Source organism: Zonotrichia leucophrys, chromosome 1A (genome assembly GCF_028769735.1).
Source record: "Zonotrichia leucophrys gambelii isolate GWCS_2022_RI chromosome 1A, RI_Zleu_2.0, whole genome shotgun sequence".
In the NCBI taxonomy this organism is placed as follows: domain Eukaryota; kingdom Metazoa; phylum Chordata; class Aves; order Passeriformes; family Passerellidae; genus Zonotrichia; species Zonotrichia leucophrys.
Genome location: NC_088170.1, coordinates 38,046,153 through 38,067,345, shown reverse-complemented (window position 1 = coordinate 38,067,345; position 21,193 = coordinate 38,046,153). Strand labels below are relative to the sequence as shown.

General features: G+C 40.4%; 1 protein-coding gene across 1 annotated transcript; it reads right to left on the bottom strand.

Moving 5' to 3' along the window:
* Nucleotides 1–3,927: 3,927 nt before the first annotated feature.
* SLC25A17 (solute carrier family 25 member 17) lies at nucleotides 3,928–20,032 on the bottom strand. The gene is made up of 9 exons (XM_064702347.1): nucleotides 19,863–20,032; nucleotides 16,103–16,163; nucleotides 15,055–15,121; nucleotides 12,487–12,638; nucleotides 11,352–11,468; nucleotides 10,504–10,649; nucleotides 8,583–8,678; nucleotides 5,007–5,089; nucleotides 3,928–4,543 (listed from the first exon to the last, which is right to left on the bottom strand). Exons 1-9 carry the CDS (start codon nucleotides 20,022–20,024, stop codon nucleotides 4,396–4,398), a joined length of 1,032 nt encoding a protein of 343 aa, XP_064558417.1. The 5' UTR covers nucleotides 20,025–20,032; the 3' UTR covers nucleotides 3,928–4,395.
* Between the last annotated feature and the right edge of the window lie 1,161 nt (nucleotides 20,033–21,193).

Genomic DNA, 21,193 nt, shown 5'->3' with positions numbered 1-21,193 from the left:
GCAGAAAAAACATGTTGTCAGCCAAATAGAAAGGTGATCTCTTTTTAGTTTTCATTTTCTAGAAAGTTCTGGAGTCCATTTATTTTAAACACGAAACAAAGGAAGAATCAAGAAGTTAAAATATGCCAGTTCATAAAAGCTCTTTTGCTGTTGCTCATTGAATCCTAAAGCTATGCTCTTTTATCTAGTGCTATCAAAACCTGTAAGCTATGAATATTATGTAAGCTATAGATGACGTTACACATTAGTAAAGTTTTACACTAGGTCAGCACCAACAGCCCTGTACAGACCATGCAGTCATGCAGAGATGGACCTGGTCCCTCTCTGTTCCAGGAAAACTAGCTTTGAAGAGGGCTCTTTAGCCCACCTAGACCATCAGACCATGCCCTAAAACCTCTCTGTTTCTGCTGTGAAGAGGCAGAGAGAGGTTTATAATGCCCACAAAGTACCCTTTGCAGACACAGAATTCAGCTTTTTAGATTAGGTGAATAAACAATTACACATCAAAACAACTGGTTTAATACTCATGTTCCTCATCATGTCATCCTCATTCTTCTTTGCTTTAAATCATATTGACAAAAAAAAAAGAAAAAAAAAAAAAGACATAGACCCCAACAATAGGCATAAACACTATGGGCCTCCTATATAGCTCCCTCTCACCCACAGCCCTGTGCTGTCCTGCCTCATGCTCACCAGCTAGGAAATGTTTTTGACATGTGGTGTAAAAATAACTCCACTGATGGCAAGGAATACCTTTTTCAACAGATGCCTGTGCAAGGAATATCCCAGTTTGAAAGCTCACCTGTTTTTCCCTCTGAATGGATGGTGTTTACCTGTCTTAGCTACAAAAGTCCAGCAAGGAGCAGGGTCAGCACAGCCCCTTTTTCCTTCCTCAGCAGGTGAGCAGTAAGACATGTAAAGAAGGATTAATGTGGACAAGAAGCTTTGCAGTGCAGCCAGCTCCATTCCTTTTGTTTAGACTGGAGGTAAATCCTGTTTTTCCTCCCCCAAAGGATATGCACCAGCTTTCAGGTTTTAATAACTTTCCTCAGTGCAGCCAGAAAATCATTTGATGGAGACACTCTTCCAGCAAAGTACAGCCAGCTTTGGCAGCAGGCACTCAGCAATTCAACATTACGTAAGACAAAAAGAACACGTTATACCCTATCAGTTGTCTTCCTCCTGAGGCTTAGTGAACAGCATTTCTATTATATGAAACATTGAGAGATATATATACACACAAAAGATATATATATATACACACACAAACAACATTAGTGAATAAGCCAAAATGTGTTAAATACTGCCCTACCATACAGGCAACCCGTAATTGCAAGAAACGTGCTTTGGAATACAAATTGGAGCAGAATTCCTGATGCCACTTGCTTTGCAATCTCTAAGATGCCACAGGGGCTTCCTACCTTCATTCAAAGTGTGGGGTGGGAAAGAGAAAGAAGAGCACAGGATTAAATTTAAATCTCCTAAACTGAGCCAAGGACAGAATTATCCATGACAGAACTCAGCTAAGACAGACGATCCTCTCTGCTGCTCTCCTTTGTAATCATCGTTCCTTTCTCTCGTCTCTGAAAAAATGGCATTAAAAATATAGGGAGATCTGTTTTTCATCTGAAGATGAAAATATTTTCTGTTAAATTCTCTAGAAATGAATTGACACAATTTTTGGATGGAACACAGTTACTACTGCTGCACAGCAGCAGTGCAGAGCACTGGCAGCCAAGGCTGTCACTGCAGGTGCTTGTGCTTAGAGCTGTTTGTGCCACACCACCTCATACTCTGCCTCCATGTTCCCTCTCCAGCTTCCACTGCCACAGCCATGTCCATTAGGAGCCACCTGTGTCTAAAGGAACACTTGTAGGTTTTGTGCTGTTTGATGGCAGCTATGTCTCTAGCAAAATGACAAATCCACAGAGCCAGATTAGCTGGATTATGTCTTTACACTACCCCCTAAATAAACTGTTATTTGCTTATGAGAGACAGCAGGAAATGGCAATTTATGTAAATGCATATAAAAATAGAATTATTTTATTTAGTTTTCATTTCTGGACAGTATGTATCCACCAAGGATGAATTACTTCTCCAGTACCAAGATTAAAAATAGTCTCTCATAGTTTGCTTGATAAATTATGGATTTTTTTAATGTCAAAAATACTCACCAACGCTGAAATAGTCTTAGGCAGCCTAACAGAAATGTCATAATCTGTTCAAATTACATGTGAGAGAACTGAGGTAGAGGTACCAGCTGCAACATGAACATTTGCCTGCCAATTGAATAAATGACTTAACAATTCCTCAACCATCTGCATTTTGGCTCAGTCACACAAGGTTAAGTTGTTTTTCAGTTATTTCAGTTTAATGTCTGAATCAATACTGGATAATGCAGAAGCAAAAAAGTTTTAAATGTCACAGGTCAACCATTAAAAGACCTGAGATGCTCCCAGCTTCAGTAACTTTTGTTTTCATTCCTTTATGAAACTGTTTCACTAGAATTGGTCAGCAGAGCCAAGTAGAGAGATTAGAATATCTGTTCCAGGCTTAATGGTCTGTCCAGGTAACAACAGACACAGCCAAGAAGAGCACACTTTCACACAGGGCTTCTGTATTCTGCTTTTTTTGCAAAAAGGAAATACTTTATCCCTTTGAATCCACACTGGCAGGTAGACAAGTATTTTTTTGCTAGTAAATGTTAGCAAGCATTTAGTTTCTTCTTCCAGGTAGAGCAACCAGAAAAATACCTCTACAGGAATTGCTCCCTCATGCCACAGAGCAGAAAGGTTTCAAGGTGCTGAACTCCAGCTCCTGGCAGCCATGCAGATTTCAGCCAGACTGGCATGAGAACCACTCTGCTTCCCCACAACAATTCTGACAGCAGGAATTCCAAGGTGAGGTAGCTTATCAAGAGCCATACTACCAATTCCAAATTCCTGATCAAAAACACCCAAATGACAGCAGACTACCTTTCCACATGGCACCTCATTTCAGTAAAAAAAAAGTATTTTCACTGAAATTTTCAGAATTTTGATTCATTCTTTTCCAGTGGTGAAGTCTCCAGTCTTTTACTTTCATCCTTTAACAAAGTATAATTACAGCTTATTGCACTTTTTTGTTCTTACTTGTCTATGTAAATCCTGCTTGGACTGAAAGTCCACCAGCATTGAATTAAGGGTATTCTTCTTGTATAGATACTCTCAATACTCTTAAAAGAAGGCACTTGTTCAAAAGACATTATCTGCAGAATTATTTTACTATTTCATTTTTAAAATGGACTCAATTCAGACTCCAGAAACAGGTGCCATTTTGCAATTCAGAATCCTGCGGCATTCAAGTCTTCTCCCCCTTCTACACATTCTTGGTGTTAAAACTGCCATGAAATTTTTCAATACTTCAAATAGAAAACCGTTCTTCAGAACTATCCTACTGCCAACTTAACAACTGACAGAGCACAATTCAATTTGGATTTTAGACTCTAGGAATACTGACCAAAACTATGCAAAAAGAACATACACATGTTAGAACATACACATTTTAGGCTTTATGGCCTGGGAATATCAGTGGAAAAATAAACAAAGCACATTTTTGAGCAGGCATAGCACTTTTGAAGCAGTGCCCCCTGTCTGTGTAAGAACATGGTGTGAATTCACATATTCTCACAAAGAACAGGGTCATAAAACTTCATGTATTTCTGTAGCAAGCCCATTTTCTTGAGGCAGCTTGAGGGACTCTGCTTGAAAAAGCAAGAGATTATCTTCCTCCAATCTAGCCAGTATCTGCATTCAAGAAGACAGATTGTACACTCACTTCTAAAATCCATTCCAGCAGTTCAGAGACCTCATCGCCAGGTATTTGGGGCAACAACAGATCCTGTGCCACAAACATACTTGCAGGTAAAAGAAAACCATGCCAAAAATGTTATTCTTTATGAATTATTTTAATGAACCAAATATGAAGTGACAAACACAGGTCAAGGAAAATAACACAAAACCAGCCCCACCAGCTGCTGACAGAAGATAAAGATCCAAGAATAGTTGAGGACAATTTGAGGGCAAAGAACAAAGTATAGTGAGAGATAGTCACTCTTGCCAAGAATATCAACCAAATTACCAAATCACATAATAGTTTAAATTTCAGGTCAAGTGCTTAAATAAGGTCTCTGTTTTTTTCTTAACATGGTGAGTACACAGAACAATAGGGAATGGGCTATCCCTGAATTCGTGGCAACAGGTCCTATGAGCATATTCCAGATTTCTCCAAATACTGGAGATAAAGGTGGCTAATAAAAAGAGAAGCAGAGAAAGTGAGGACCCTTTGTTTACCCAGGCAGGTCTCAGAAATGGAATGTGTTTTCTAGACCCCAGAATCTTTGGCATAGGCTCCTCCTCAATGTCTGCGCGAGTGCTTCAATCCCATGACTGTGAAGGTGGCTGCAGTCAGTTTCTCATACACCAGAAACATCAGAGCAGCAGTAAGGACTGTCTGCAGGAGCTTTGCTTCAAGGCCTTTGTAGAGTCCCACTAACCCAAAACGCCTAAGGAGGAGAAAAAAAGCAAACAAGAACAAGCATGAATAGCTTTCTGTAAGTAAATCAGTACACTGCAGAGAAGAATCAAGATTACAAGTTGATGACCAACTGTAGGAATCTTAAACCCATTCTTGACCTTAAGCCAGCTATGTTTAGTAATATTTTAAAGAAAAAATTTTGCAGAAACTTAAGGTCCTTTGTGCAAGAAACCTGCTTCTTTTCAAGTTGAGAGGTGAAATGAATTAGTATCCATATGTATCTTTGATGTCACTTACTGTACAGACATTTAAGAGAATATGGGTTTTTGTGTGCCTACTCTACAATATATTACAAAAACCAGGTTGACTCAAATGTCAAGTTTAAGGGAGGCAAAAGGAAACAAAATCCAGATCCAGCAAGGTTTTCACAATATTAGTACTAAGTCAAATCTTCTCTATTCTGGTAGGAGAAATAAAATGGGAAAGCTCACCTCACTCTCTGTTGAAGAAGGTAAAGAACATTTCTAAGACTGCCCAGTGTTCGGTTCTCTGGGTTCAGCCTGTGACGTCCAAACTGAAAAAAGGAAGAGTATTTTGCTGGACTAGATCCCCACTGTGCTTGGCAAAGATCACACATGCATGAAATCTGGAGAGCCTACCCGAAACCTCTTTAAACATTTTCCACATTACATAACTACCAGCAGAGAACAGAGGCCAAAGCTCATACTGCAAACATTAAAACTGTACATACTACTGTAATTTGGTTTGGTTTTAAAATGGATTCTAACAAATATTTCCTTTCTTTCAGTTGCTCTGGAGGAAGCAGTTTTCAAGATCTCAAAAGCATAATTTGCAGAGTCTTAGTAGGGTTATGACACTCAAAGCAAGTTCTTTCTGTGTTTCTCAGCTTTTACTTCACAAAAAAATACAGACCCTCACACACCTGCAAGTCATTACTACATTGAGACTGCACAATCAAACACACAATTTATCTGCCCAGCAATGGTCCTGGAGCACTTATGTGTGAGCTGCTGTGGAAGAATTCAAAATTGTTTCATCTACCCACCTGGCCTAAATAATATTTCTTTTTTACTCACTACACTTGCTTATGCCCAAGCTGGTTTTCAGTAGGCATGACTGCTGCTGCTGTAGAGTTAAACTAGCAATTTCAGTAAGTCCTTTTCAAGCATTCATTGATACTTTTATCTGATACAGGTTGACAGTACTGCCAGCAAGCTGTAACTATGAATTATTAATATACAAGAGTTGGTACACTTGTGTTTGTAGCAGCAAAGCCTAATAGCTTTTGAAGACTGTATTAAGCTTCTGTGCTGAAGAAGAATGGTGAACTTGAGTAACTGCATGTTGGATGAGCTTTTCCCCAGAACATGTTGTGGCAACTGCTATTTCTTACGTGTAAGAAATTACCATTGACAGCAGGTAAAGTATTCCAGCTGATTAAGGCAGCTCAGAAATTTTAAGAGAATGCTAGGATGATAGAGGCTTTACTATGTGTTTTAATAACTTGGGATGAAACAGCAGCAACAGAATGCTAGTGGAAATCACTAGACAGCAGAAAGCCAGATTACACACAGGCTTTCACATTGGGTGCCTCATTCTCCTCTTTTCTCTACCACTGGACAATTTTTGTACTACAAAGGGTCATTAAAAGAAGAAAATAATTAATTTTTCACTAGAATGTTAACACTTCAGTGTTTACTGCAGAAGACTTCCCAAAAGGATTAGCATTCTCTATAACAGAGAAAAAAAGACTTCCATTTTAAAGAGAACTTTTTCTTCTGGGATCACTGAGAACATTAATGGTATTGCTGTACCTCTAGAGGCAAATTTAATTTATCTGCTCTTTACTGAGACATAGGCCAAATAACAGTTTCACTGCATAATGAGTAACACCAGTGTCACATAGTTTTAATGACTGGGAGAAGGAATATCAAATGGCAAAGCTGCTACCACTGTCAATTACACAGGATAACTGTTCATTATGTGACAGTAAAAAGAGAACTGTGCCAAAGAGTTGAAAGCACAGGTGTAAAGACTTTATTACAAAGATCCCTAATAAGTTCTAAAAAAGAGTAAGTTTCTAAAGGTTTAAGGTTAAAAAGGAAAAAAATGTTCTGAACTAGTTTGATGAGAGAACTTAGTTACAATGTGTAAGTTTATATGAATTGTATTGAGCTTATATTAGTTTGTGTGCAAATCTGCTAAAATTATTTTAAAAAACACCTGCAACTTTTTTTTCCTGCAGAATATTAGTTCTGAAAATACTAAACCTTTACTCATAACCTTTATTAAATCACTTAGTGTGAGTAACAAAAACTTCATCAACTAGAACAATGCCAACTTTAGATTAGAAAACACATCACAAAATATAGCAAGTGTGAACTGGACAGCACAGATGTCACAGACACACATTTCTGCTGTCCTCAACAGATGTGTTCAGCGCTCCTGGCTATTCTTTCCTAGAGCAAAGGGACAGAAGTCACCCCTAGTGACTGCAGAACCAGAGACAGGGTCCTTGTGCTCCCCCTCATCACAGGGAGAGAGAGGATGGACTGGCACTGGATTTTTTTTCTTCTTTTTACACTGTCATTAAGAGTCAGAAGAATTTTGTTCAAAAAGCTAAATGGAGACAGAAAAAAGATGAAGCCTCAAGACTGTAACCACTGCTGCAGGAACCATGGAAAGGAATGAGGGCTGAAGCTGTTCTGTGGCTAAAACAGAGCACTCCAGCTTTCCTTCCAGTTCTCCTTCACATCAGGAGCAAACAGGAGCATCACAAATTAAAAACAGACTGATGATGCAACTTATCCAAACAGAGCTATTTTTATTTAAATGTTTTTCTGTATCTGCCATTCCAGTAACAGAAGTCTGTGTTGTTAGTTTAGCTACTACTGAGACGTGTCCAGGCTGTTAAAACAGGGTAAGGCATTAAAAGGCAGCTGATCAAAAATTATGAAAACTTCAGAAAAGATGACTGCTGATAAAAATTACAGAGTAAGTATATCCAAATCCTCTTGCTTTGAAATATAGCCTTTTCACAAGTTACCAAAAATCAAGATACATTTATTACACTCTAATTAGAGAGTTAAAAATTACTACAAAACTTGCTTGAAAATTACTTTTTCCAGATATACAATTAACATGAAAATTCCCATATTAGAGAGGTCTGAAAAGTGATACTCTTAGCATTGAAGGCTTGTTTTCAGTAATTCAACTCATTCTCCAAATTTGTCCAAGTTTTAGAACATACACAATGGCTTTACTGTAGAGGCAAGTTAAGGCTCCTCCTTACTTAGGAAAATATATTTCATGTGGAAACACTTATTAATATTTAACTGCTACAGAGTTTAAAACACACAAATTAAAGTACAATATGCTTACACATGGCCAGGTCTCCTTCCCTCCTACTCCCCAGTTTTGTCTTGTGTCAATATTACACCAATATTGGTACACTCTGAACGCAGCAGCATTATCCAGCCTATGTACAAATTGCAAGTCAGAATAAATGCAAGTGTTTCCATTACCACTACAATTAGCCTACATGGCCAGGCAAATGGCTAAAGGTATTATTTATGAGGGAGCTCAGCTTCCTCTGATGAATCACATTCTGGGCACTGACAAGGTCAGACCATCATCTGAACAACAAAACCTATGAATAGAACTTTTTTTAAAATTACCATAGGTCATCTGGAAACAGACTGGTTTTAGAAGATTTAATTTTAACTTCCCACTTGACACATTTTCCATTTATATTCCAATAAGCAAATGTACATTTTTGCAGTGCCTAAAAGCAGTACAATGCATCAGCTTCTCTGGGACACTGTACCAATACAATACACTGGCAATCCCACCAGCAACTTGAAACAAATGTGCACCAGTATATCAAGCTCTGTCAAAACCAAAGAGGAAAGCCATTCTAATCAGTGACCTGCATTGGGAAAAATGCCTCCCAAAACAATGGGTCCATTAACACAAATAAAAACAAGGCTTGCATGATACAGACCAAGTCAGAGGCAGAGCTGCCATGAAATGAAATGATTACTTACCCGCAGAATTGACTGTACTGTCTGCAGAGGATAAGTGAGGGTGGTGGCAACTGCTTTGGCTATTGCACCAATGACAAAAGCATCCAAAGATGTGAGCTGTTCAATAGATAAAGAACAAATTTGCTGCAAATAGTACCAAAATAGCCAATTACCCATTTCTATCTGTATTTGGATTCTGTACTGCTACCAGATTATCTAAGGATCTTTGGCATAAAGATTTCATGAAATCTCAGGGTCTTCTCATTTTAAAGAGTTGGTTATGGTTCAACTAACTTACTTTACCACCTTTTAACTTTATTTGTAAATTCCACCTGGTTTTGCATTTCTCAATATAACTAGATTACTGTTGCTATAAGGCCATACAATTAGACCCCTTCAAAGCACCAAGAGTAGACAAAAGATAAGGAAGTATCATTTAAACATACCATCAATCAATAAGCATCTCAGGTTTTGCAACAGTGAAACCAAAAGTCATACAGTACTTGTGCAAAGGTGACAGCAAAAGATTCCTTGAACGCCATTCTGTATTCCTGAGACATAACCACTACACTCCCAGGCAGAATTTTAGTCTTGATGCCATAGGCTAAAAATCTCATCCCCTTTTAGTCAAGAATTCCTGCTGAAGCCCACGCTCAGCTCCAAAGCTCACACTGCTCCAGGACGTACCAAATACATTGTTACAGCCTATGCTGATTACAGTGCATCTCAGTCTAACAGTGAGAATTAATCACTGAACATAAGTAGATGCCCATATCAAAACAAGCTCAAAGTATATTCTAAAATATATTGATTGCAATCAAAAATACACTTACACATGCACATTTTTAAAAAGGTCAACCTGCTATATTTAGGACAACCAGGAAATGACCAAATAGGAAGAAAAATGTGTTTCAAAATAAAAATTACCATTCAGAGCTGAAAAAAAATTATATCCCCTCTTCACTGATCATGGACAAAGAAATGTCCTAATTTAAGGTGGAACTAAGTAATTTAAAAGAAACACAAGAAATAAATACATAAATACATTATTAGCCAACAAGAAAATAACAATGCAGATGGAAACTAAGCTCATAATTCAAAAATGTGCATAATGTAATGGAGTAGATCCATCAGGTACAAATAGGCTGCTACAGCTGCAGTATTGACTAAAGACAGTAAAAATCCCAAGCCTCATTGATGATGTAAAAATAATCTCACCATGTCTAAGGGAAAAACAATATGGCTTGGTAACATATTGGTATAACCTAACATTCTAAAATCACTAATTAACAGCCAAGCATCTTAAAGATATATTATGACATTATCTGAAAATGTAATACAAATGCTTTCCAGTTTGCTGGAACATAAAAGGAACATGAGTTCAGCTGAGATTCTATATCTGATATAGACAAGGAAAACGAGGAGCAGTATAAAGCAGGGACAGAAAAGCAATTGCACTTCTATTTAGAAAATCAGGAAGGAATGGTTGCAATGCTACGTTTAATTCTAGTGTCCATCCCTAGAAAACTTACATTGAAAATTTGAGGTCTTCAAGAAAAAAAAGTAATTATTTACGGCAAAAAGTGTTAAAAGCAGACTTCAAAACAGTGAGTATGTAAATACTTATAAAAGATACTTTAGAATTGAAATCTCTACTATTAATCAAGACCTGTGAATGTATGCAAGGAAATGTGGAGAAGAGGTTCAGTTCTATTTTACAGGTAGAAGAATTAATTACAGCAATCTCTTCCCTAGGGACATGAAAGATTCCCATATAATTTCATTACACTGAACCCTTTTTAGACAAACTAATTCAAAAAACCACTTGAAAATACTAGAACCAAAACCAAACCCATTATTCTGAATTTGTACAAATGATGCATATCAAAAATCCTGTCTTCTAACAGAGCACCTTCATCACCTGGCCTCAAAACATACTCACTTGCAGCTGCTTTTTCAAAAGCTTTCGTTTAAAGCCTTCATAAAACATAAACTGTATGGCAGGATTGAAGACCAGCAGCAAGGAGGGGAAAGTACCATTCCACAGAGCTAAGACTCCTTCATCTCGGACTATTTGATGAAAGGCATCTGAGACAAAAGGTGAGGAAAAAAATTATTAATATTTTGAGTACAAAACTCTGAATATAAAAGATATGAGAAGTTACTCTTAAAGCCTAATATCCCAAGTGTATAAAAATCCACTGCAGTCCTTTATGCAAGCATTTATAACTAAACTTTCATTTTAATCCAGAAGTTAAGAGAAAGGTAGTGACAAAGGAGCTTCTTGTTTGCACCACCATAAACATACACAAAACTAATCATCTGCTCAGGCAGCACCCTCTTTATTTTTTACAAGTGAGGAATCCACATTAAGGTCTACCAAACCTTCTTCAAAATAACAGTAATGTTATTTGGTTGGTTGGTTTTAAAAGAAGGACAGCCTGAACATGTGATTAAGAGATATAGGTGAGTGAAGTTTAATTTTCAGACTGTCTGTCCAAACTCAGACTCCCAGCTACCACTTCATGGGGCTCACTACTGCTCCATTATCTGTATGATAACATATCTGCCCCTGCAAAGGTCTTAGTTACAGGAAAGCACACTGCAAACTCTTAATTCCATCACAAATAGCCAAGTCTGGTTTCCTGTAAAACTCAATGACTACAAAGTGACAGAGCAGCACAGAGATTACAGGGTGAAATCGTTCATGATGAACAGAAGTCTTCAAAGTCCTTGATACATTTCACTTCATGAACTTCTCTTTGGTTGAGGACAACAACAGGTGCTTACCTATTATGCCTCTGTAATTGGTTGGTACAATGTCTTCATTTCTGAATTTTGCTCCCTGCAGCTTCAGGCGTGTGTTCACTACCCAGAGAGGGGTGGTCAGGAGTACATTCACTACTCCTAATGCAAAACACAGCACAAACAAAATCAGCAAAGAATATTTCAAATCTTTTTTTATCCCCTTTTCTTCCCCTGATTCACATGCTACTGAAATTTCTGGTAGGAAGAGGGAATAAAACCAACACAACATATGGGAGAAGTAAATGGTAATTCGTACCCTAATTCCTGTAGCCTTTGTTTCAAAATATATGGAATTTTACCACAGACATACAGCCAGCTTAAGAATTTCCTTCCTCACTTCCAGCAGCTATTCAGACAGTCATTATACCTACACTGAAAATATAAGAAACTACCAACTCCTCCCCAACTCCCAAAAAAACCCCAAACCCAGGGGTCTTTTTTACAGGTTGTTTTTTTTTAAAATCAGCTTGATTCTATGCTTTGCATGAGCAATAGTCCCTGAAGAATACCACTGGCAAACACAAAGCCCACAGTGGTAACTTTTCACACTGAGTGTGCTAGAAAAGTCACAAATGTTATCATCCCTAAAAAGAAGGCACTGCAGCATCCACATAAGAGGATAGAATAAAAGAGCATTTGGTCCCAGTGGACCTGTATATATCTAGGAACTTCCTGTCACTTTCAGGTGACAGCCCAAAACCAAGTCTGAAAACTGACATCCAAATTCTTACATTAAAATTTCTTACTGTAATTGAAATTAATTCAGAATTGGCATATATCTTTTCTTCTGGAAAAAAACCCCAACTATCACCTCTCCCTTTTCTTTTCTTCAGCATCCTAGTGCTGAAGCTTAGATACCTGGTAAGCACCACATCAGACACAAATATGCTAAGCCTCAAGAGCACTGTGCTTTGTGCCAGAATTCCCAACAGGAATGGTTTATACAATTCCTTAGGAGGCAGGGATGACACAGAGGAGCAATCACAAAGCAGCAGGTCTGCATACAGTGGGAGGGGTGAGCACTCAGAGTGGCCTCCAAAGGACTTCATCAAGAAAATCATTAGATAGAATATACCAAAAATACATTCTTGACAAAATGGAGACTTTGAAGTATTACCTGCAACAACCCCAAGAACCAAGTCTTTTCCAGTGGTTGAATGCTGACCTTTGACCCAGAGGGCTTTAAGACTATTAAATGTATAAAAATAAACAAAATTGGAGCAGCACAGGCTGGAGATAACAGGAAACCATCCTCGATATGGTGCCAACCTAATGGAGAGCAAAAAGTCACAGTAAGAATCAGTGAAGTATTTATGTGGCTGATCTGGCTGATTTTATGTGCTGGTGGAGGATCCCAGAGATACAATTCTGTGTACTACAGGAAGTACTACCTAGATATGTCTTTATCAGCAATGGTAAAAAACCATACTTAACTCATGAGTAAGGAAAAAAAGTATCTGGAGTCTCACATAAAATTTAAAAATTGAAGACTAGTTACTGAAATCCATATACTCCTCCTAGGAGAGTTTGGCAAAGGATGCAACCTGGGGACAGAAGATACAGGTGGGAAGAATTTCTAACAAATGCCTTACTGTAAAATCTAGGGCAAATCAGTCAGGTAAGTAAGAAAAAGACATTACCTAGTTAAATTTAACTAGATTAATCACAGACAAAAAACTGAATTATCATCTAAACCTGTCTTGATTTAGGAATGATTTCGTAACATCTGCCTAACAAAGCTCTCTTCTCTGGCAGGCCTGATGATCCTGAAAAACAGGGACACTTTAACAGCTGTCCTACATTCCCAACATGTTCTACAACACATCCAAAGAAGATATGGATACACACCTTCACTGGAGTTGCACAGAACAGGTAGAGAGCTGGTATCATGTTAAAAGCATAAAAAAATCACCCCAACAACAGTAACTATGGAGGCTCTTCAGAATTCATTAACTACTGGGAGTATGTAGAATTTAAGGATCTCCAGTAAGACTGTAAAAGATGCAAGCCTGGTAAACACCACATCTGACTTTGCTTCAAATGGAAATGCTACTTTTTCATCTCAAATCCATGAGTGCTTCTCCCTCCCATGTAGCTGGGAATACATCTTATTGTTACAACTGCTTCTGAAGTTACAGGCCTAGCTAACCAGACAGTTACAAATTAACTGACTATGCAGTTATTCATAAGCCAAATTACAACAATTCTTACATTACCTATCTCTTCTGCGCTGGAAAAGAGAGACAGAAACATCCTCTAGGGTTTATGCCTTCTGAGTGTTAGTTTGGGCTTGATTGATTTATTAGGAATGACTTCTGATGATTTTCAAATGAAACATCTTGTAGTACAAAACATGAAACTAAAACAAACCCCACGAGTTTATTTTAATTACTTAAGTTGTCAGTAGCAGCATCCATGACTCACTGCAAGAAAAACTTGGTGTACACTAGTGAACACCTTTCAGATCACTTAGAAAAGGATGGCAGAGCAGGGAAGAAAGCTGTCTGATAAACTTCTGCAGCAAGTCCTTCAGCTCAACCTATTTGCTTTATCTAGATGAGAAAAGCAGTCTCACAAAAGCATGCTAATGAGACGTGACTGTACAAGCTAATGTGAACAAGATGTTTATGATCTCACATCATATTTCAGATTTGTTGCTGTTTGGATTTTTTTTTGTAACTTCAGACACTTCTCTAAATTAGAACCATTGCTTTGTCAGGCCTTCCCAATACCTTTGGAAGAAGCAATGTTCCTCTCTTGCCAGAGCTCCTGATTTTTCTCTTTCACAGGCAAAGCAGGATGATCACTTTTGCAGTCTTTCCACCTTGGTTAATTACCTCATTTTTCTTTTTTACTTTTTTCTTTCTTTTTTTTTTTTTTTTTTTAATTGAAGTTTACTTGCCACCCTCATGTGACAGAGGTAATGTGGGAATGTGAACAAGAGAGATCAGCTGGCAGAGAACTCTTCATGCATACATCTGCCCAAGTTCAAAGGTGACACAGCATTATGGGCCAAGTTAAACTTTCATCAGCTTTAATGTCCTGCAAGCACCAGTCTACTTAGGAGGTCCAGGGACTCCGTTAGGAAAATACTTCTAACAAAGTATAGAACTATTATATAAACTGTTTTTTCCAGCCAACTCAGCTCAGACTATGACAAACACTAAAGCACAGCACAGCTGAAAGTTAACTGTTTTTAGACAGATGTTAAATCCCATCAGCATAAAGTGTCATGTGTTGTTTACTTCTACATGCTTAGGAGAAAATAAAAACCTTCCAACTGGGAAACATGTCTGAGCTCTCCTGAAAGAGGCTCAGTTACCCAGGAGTTTCATCTTGGTTACTGAGAAATTGACACACCCAAGAATCCAGGCAGACAAAGCTGGTTGATCAGGTATATGAAGGCACATTTGCATTTCTGAGGAGGCACAGCTACCTCACTAATGAAGGCACAGTTACATCACTGAACAGATCAATTGCATAAGGTGCTCAAAGTTAATCCTAGTTAGCTAAAGATGAACACATAAGATTATGCAAGTCATATTACACTTGTGTGGAGACATTTCAATTTGGAACAAAAATCTGTCCACACAGATATAGGCTAATTGTTCCACTTTAAAAGCATATTCAAATCAGTTTTAGAGCTTATCTGCATGAAGACAAACAGAAAATCAGTTCTACTCACAGGCCTTCCTCTTTGATTATTTCCAAAAGGACAGCCGGTGTTGTCTTTGACTTTCGTTTCTCATCAACTGGAAAGCAAAACAATCAAACTTGTAGATTATTCAAAATTTTAGCACTTTTTCAAGGCCTTAACCTTGCAATTCTGAATATACCCTACAAGCACAAGTTTCTTCCTCCTCATAAAGGACAGAAATACCCTATTTCTCCTTATTTTCATTTGCTAGGTAAGGCTACTTCCTTTTTTTATTCTTCCTCAGACTGACAGGTTCTGCTGCGCTCCAGAGTATCTCTAATCACCAATTCCAGTAGTTGCAACATGAACTCAAAGTAGGTCCCCCTTAGGGAGAGGGCTAGAATTGGGCCTGCCTAACTGCTCTCAAAATGATTCCTTGGACATCACACCAGCACCAGCAGCAGAGCAATCTCCCACAGCTCATCTGCGAACAGCTAAGCCTGAGCAAAGCAGGCTCTTCCTGCACTGAAAGCTATTCATTTCTCAACCCATACTTCTGACAACCTGGCTGATAATCTGCCTCCAGTTCTTAACAGAGCTTTAGTCATAGCTCTAAAATGCTTGCTGAGTCTGAGACTTTAGATTACAAGATAGAGTTTTAAAACACAGTTCATATTCCAGATGCATTTCTGTAAATTAGATATTCCTAATCCCAATTCTAACCCTGGATTTTCCCTTGAAATCATCCTCTCAATAATTCTGTTTTTCATTATATTGCCCCTGCATTTCGAAGTGTTCTCAGCAGCCAACAACAACAACACACAAATATAATCCTATGCAATCTTGCATCTTTGTTTTTGTCTTTGGTCTTAGATAATCATTTAAAAGCCACAGAGCACACAGCCTTTTCAGCTAATTAAAATGTTGCCCAACTTTCAACAGGAAGAATTACCTTTACCTGGAAAAACAGTGTTAATGTGACACAAGTAAGACTCCTGTTCATGTAGACCACCCCCACTACAGCCACCCTTACAAGTGCCCGGGCCAAGATGAACAGAAATGCCATTGTACAAAGAAACTAGATTTAGACACTTACCCTGAAGTCTAAGTCTAGCTGTATCCAAAGGAAAAAATACAGTCATTGCAGTCATACTGCCCTGAAAAACAAAATAAACTGGCTGCATAGTGTATCAGCTGCTTATACAGTGCCTGCTAGACTTTTGTAACTCTTCCCTTCTTGCCCCCAAATCAGTCTGCTGAGTAAGTTTAAAAAGGGGATAAACTCCACACATAACACATTTTTGTCCCACACTTACAAAAGAGGGTTATTTTTCTCTTGCATTAGATCAAGCTAAAATTAAAACCATTAAAAGCTTTTTGCCAAAAGAGAAAGTTTTTGAAGCCTGAAAGTTGATCTAGTGGCATCAGAAAATAAACATTGAACTTTCTCTACCTCCTATTAGCCTCAAAAAGGCCCTGGCTTGGTGTAAACCTGTTTCCCAAGCATCAGTGGCTGCTAAAGCTGTGGAACCTCTCCTATTAGCAGCCATGCCAACTGTTTAAATGGTGGGAAGGTCTGGGATACAGCAAGTCACTCAACGCTGCTTTTAAACTACAGTGCACAGTGTGACTCGAGCTTTTCTACAGTTGCCTTATGCCATACATTTAAGTGAGCTTTGCCTCTGGAAATACCCCAGCTCCTCAGCAGGCTGCTTGGACCTAGCTCTGCAACCAGCAACAGAGGATTCATTTTTCTGGTGATGTTTCCACACTAAAACAATTCTGGGTTGACTTAAGTTTCTGCAGGTTTTTTCAACACTAGGTAGCATATGTTAAGACTTGGCCACAAATACCTGGTTATTTTAACCCATTTAGTTTGGGCTCTTGCCAAAACAGTTCATTCTTCCCATGTACTTGTCCTGTGTTGTATCATTCTCACCTACCATGCACTCAGCTGGACAGCAAGTGGATTAATGATCCCATCTGACTGAATATTTCTAAAAAATACATCTTAGTTAGAAGGTTAGTGTCAGCACAAAAAAACGTGCCAGAAAGAGCCATAATGCTGTTCCTAATGGGAGCTGCATTACTGCAACTTTGAAGACAGCCTCAGAATGCAGTCACACCTACACACAGAGCAAGGCTGCACAGTCACTACAACCTGCAGCCCTCCCCTGCTTCCATCCACCCAAAGTGAGATTTATCCTGGATCCCAGGCTCAATGCCACGCACCACGCAGCACCAACACACACACGCACACACCTGCACAGAATTAGAAACTGGAAATGAGGAAATAGCCAGGTACTGCCACACAGGACACAATGGATGTGCGGCCACAAGACACAGAACAGTCTGTTTGGAAAGGATCTGCAATGATCACCTAGTCCTGCTGCCCCCACCTCACTTCAGGGCTGACCAACAGCTCAAGCACCTTAAGTGCATTTCCCAAATGCCTCAAACACTGCCAGGCATGGGGCACTGACCAACTCTCTCAGCAGCCTGTTCCAGGGCTTGACTACCAAACTAGGTTAAAACTTGCATGGAACTATAGTTCAAGGGAATGTAATGAGACAACTAAACTGACTTAGCAGATCATTGCACATAAAAAACAACTTGTACCCTCTCCCCTTCTTTTGCTAAACTGAGGGAAATAGAAAAGCCAAGTTACTTTTCTCTCGGGTTTACAAATAGAACGACTCAACTACACAATGAGGAGGCTGCCTGAAGCATCATAGGGAAGAGACAGGATTTCGTGGCTAGAAGAAAGAAAAAGAGGGATAAACAGGACCAGTCCTTTCCCTGACAACAAAAGCCCTCAAGAGGGACTCAGATTCCTTGCTGAAGTGCACTGAGAGCAGCAGGTAAGATTATGCTAGTGAGTGCAGAACAGATGCTGCCGTGTGCTACCCAGCACTGCTGGAAGGGTGAGGCCTCACTGTCAGCCTTCCCCCCACGCCTGTCAGCACTGGATCTCGGGGCTTTGCCAAGTCACATTACCACTGAATAATCACAGGGACAGGTACAGGCTGGTCCCTGGAATCCCAGGCTCTTGGTCAACTGTATTTGCACTCCTGCCTCCTCCAATCTGGTGGCATAACTTTCTGGGCACTACACAATGATGCAGACACAGAAACTAATCTGGCTGAAAACTACTTTTTCCACTGAGCTACTTCTTCAGGACATCAGTTCACTGGCCAGTCACAGCACCCAACAAACAACTGTGCAGCAGCCAAGAGGTGGCCAGAATAAATGGCCTGAGGTGCCAAAAAGATGTGTGCAGGACCACAGCCTGAAGCTTGGATTTATAAAAAATAGGAACAACAAAAAAACATGAAACATATAAAAAAGTTTCACTGCTATTTTTCAGCCACCATTTAGCTAATGAAGCAGCCTGACTGCTCTATAATACTCCCATGAAATTCTCACCCCTATAGCTTTGCAACAGGAAGATTACGTTGCAGCTACATGCAAAGTTAAAGAATACTTATGTAATTCAATTAAAGTTCACAGGAAATCAAGCACTGTTTTGTGTTGGTTATTTTTTTACTGTTCACAAAAATATTCCTTCATGTCAAATTTTACTAGGCTGCCTAGAAGGTATATCAGCTTTCAGTATATTAGAATACAAACAAAAGTTATCATGTTGTGGCCTGACATGTGCTCTTAATGCATTAGCTCAACACAGTTCTGAGTCTATGGCTGAATGTATAAGCTTGGTTCACACCACAAACTTTGTTCAGGGGCACAGCCTGACTACAGCAATCTGTATTTGAAGGGAGGAGCTAACAGCAAGGTCTAGAAAGGATCACTGACTTCTGCAGAAGCCAGCAAAAGGAAAATGGGTAGTATTTCAACAATGAGATCATTTGAGAAAGCTCCAGTTTTTGAAAGTGGAAACAAAATCCCCACTACCTTTGATGTTTAAGTAAGCAGACTTAAAACAATTTAAAGAGCAGACAAAAATCTTGTGTTTATTTATAATAAAACAAAAACATCCCTTAAAGCCTTGTTTTTCCTTTTAGAAACAGCCTTTATAACAGAAACACTGAATTGTCACGGTTGGAAGGAGCCCCTGGAGATGACCCAGTCTAACCCCCCACATGAAAGCAGTGTCACCCAGAGCAGGTGACACAGGAATGCATCCAGGTGGGTTCTGAATGTCCCCAGAGAGGGAGACTCCATGACCTCCCTGGGCAGCCTGTTCCAGTGTTTATCGTTCAATAACATTTAGCAACTTTCATCCTATAGGAGACACGAGGAGTTCTTTCTATCCATCAGTATGCCCAATCCAACATGCTACATGCATTAAAATTCTTCATCTGTTGGAAGCAGAAGGCTGATTTACTTTTTAGAGCTAGCACTCTGAAAAGAAAAATTCAAGGGCTGGGCACACTAGGAAATCTACGTAAAATAAATGCGACTTTTTAATTTACAAGCATCACATGAAAAATTAAATTCAGTGATGGACAGATACCTCCTCCGGCTGCACTGTGCCCGCTTTACATTTCGATCAGCACCGCAGAGCTGCCTCACGCTCCGCACTCCGGAGCTCGTACGAGGCCGCGGCAGGAGGGCGATGCTCGGTGCAGCTCCGCGATCGCACAGCTGAGGTGCTGCCCCTCTGCCTGAGCTCACCGAAGGGATGCCCAGCTCCGGGTGCGCCAACCCGGCTTTCTGAGGAGCAGCTCCCGCTGCCTCAGAGGTGCCTCCGGCTGCTCAGGCCCAGCCTCCAGCCTGGCCAAGCCCCGGCCGGTTCCCCGGCCCATCCCGGCCGAACAAAGGCTGCGGGCGGCCCGCGCCCCCCGCCAGGCCGGCCCGGCCGCTCAGCCCGCCGCGCCCCCCGCCCGCTCGCTCACCACGGCGCCGGACACGGCGTGCACCAGGCTCTCGTAGGAGGCCACGGACGACATCGCGGCGGCTCTCGGCTGCTGTGGCTGTGGCTGCTGCTCAGCCCGGCCCGGCGGCCCCGCGGCCCCGGCCAGCTCTAGGCTGCCGCGCGCCGCCCCCGCGCCCGCCATGGCACCCGCCCTGTCACGTGCGCCCGCGGCCCCGCCCCGCGCCCGCCCCGGCCGGGGGAGCGGAGGGGGAGACCGGGATCGTTCGTTCGTGGGGATTTTCGGGAAAATACAGCACCGGGGCACCCGGGAAATGCGCTCCTGGTCCTTCCTCTGTGGCTACAATGGCGCCTTTTCTCTCCACCGGCAGCTTCCCTTCTCTTCGAGAAGAGGCCACCGTGAAGGGACCTCATCAGTGGCTGTCAGCATCTGAAGGGAGGGCCGGGAGAGGAGGGATCCAGGCTCTCTTCTCTTCTCTTCTCTTCTCTTCTCTTCTCTTCTCTTCTCTTCTCTTCTCTTCTCTTCTCTTCTCTTCTCTTCTCTTCTCTTCTCTTCTCTTCTCTTCTCTTCTCTTCTCTTCTCTTCTCTTCTCTTCTCTTCTCTTCTCATAGGACAACGGGCAGAAGCTGATGCACATGAAGTTCCACATGAACATGAGGAAGAGTTTCTTTACCATGAAGTCACCACACACTGGAACAGATTGCCCAGACGGGTTGTGGAATCTCCCTCACTGAAGATGTTCAAGAACACTCTGGACACAAACCTGTGCCATATTTAATAGCAATAGTGCCATTATTTACTAATTTTTTTTTATTTTTAGCAATTTCACTTGAGAGTCACAGAACAGTCTGAGTTGAAAAGGACCCAGAAGCACCATCATGTGCTCTGGGATGACCCTGTTCAAACAGGGAGGCTGGACCAGATGACCGCTGTGGCTCCTTTTCAACATGACTCCTTTTGTGAGCCTGTGATTCCCTTTCCCAAACATTAACATAAGCATTTAATTACAACGAGGAAGCAATACTAAACTTCACATTCTGATTCTGCTTTTTGCTAACTACAGTCCCTTCTACCTACTTAAAGTCTAGTATCTTCAAAGTATCGCTTTTTCAAGACAATAGTTTCTTCTTATTCCATGTGGAGCAATCGAGTCTGATGCATTTTCAAACACCTGGAGAAAAGGACCCCCGGGGGAATGTTCTTGCACTCTACACGTTAATGGATGTTGTAGCAAGGTGGGGGTCAGCCTCTAATCCTAGAAAAAAAAGCTACAGGAAAGAGCAGCCTCAGTTCACCAGGAGAGGTTTATACTGGATATTAGGAAGAAATGTTTTAATGAAGGCGTTAGTCAG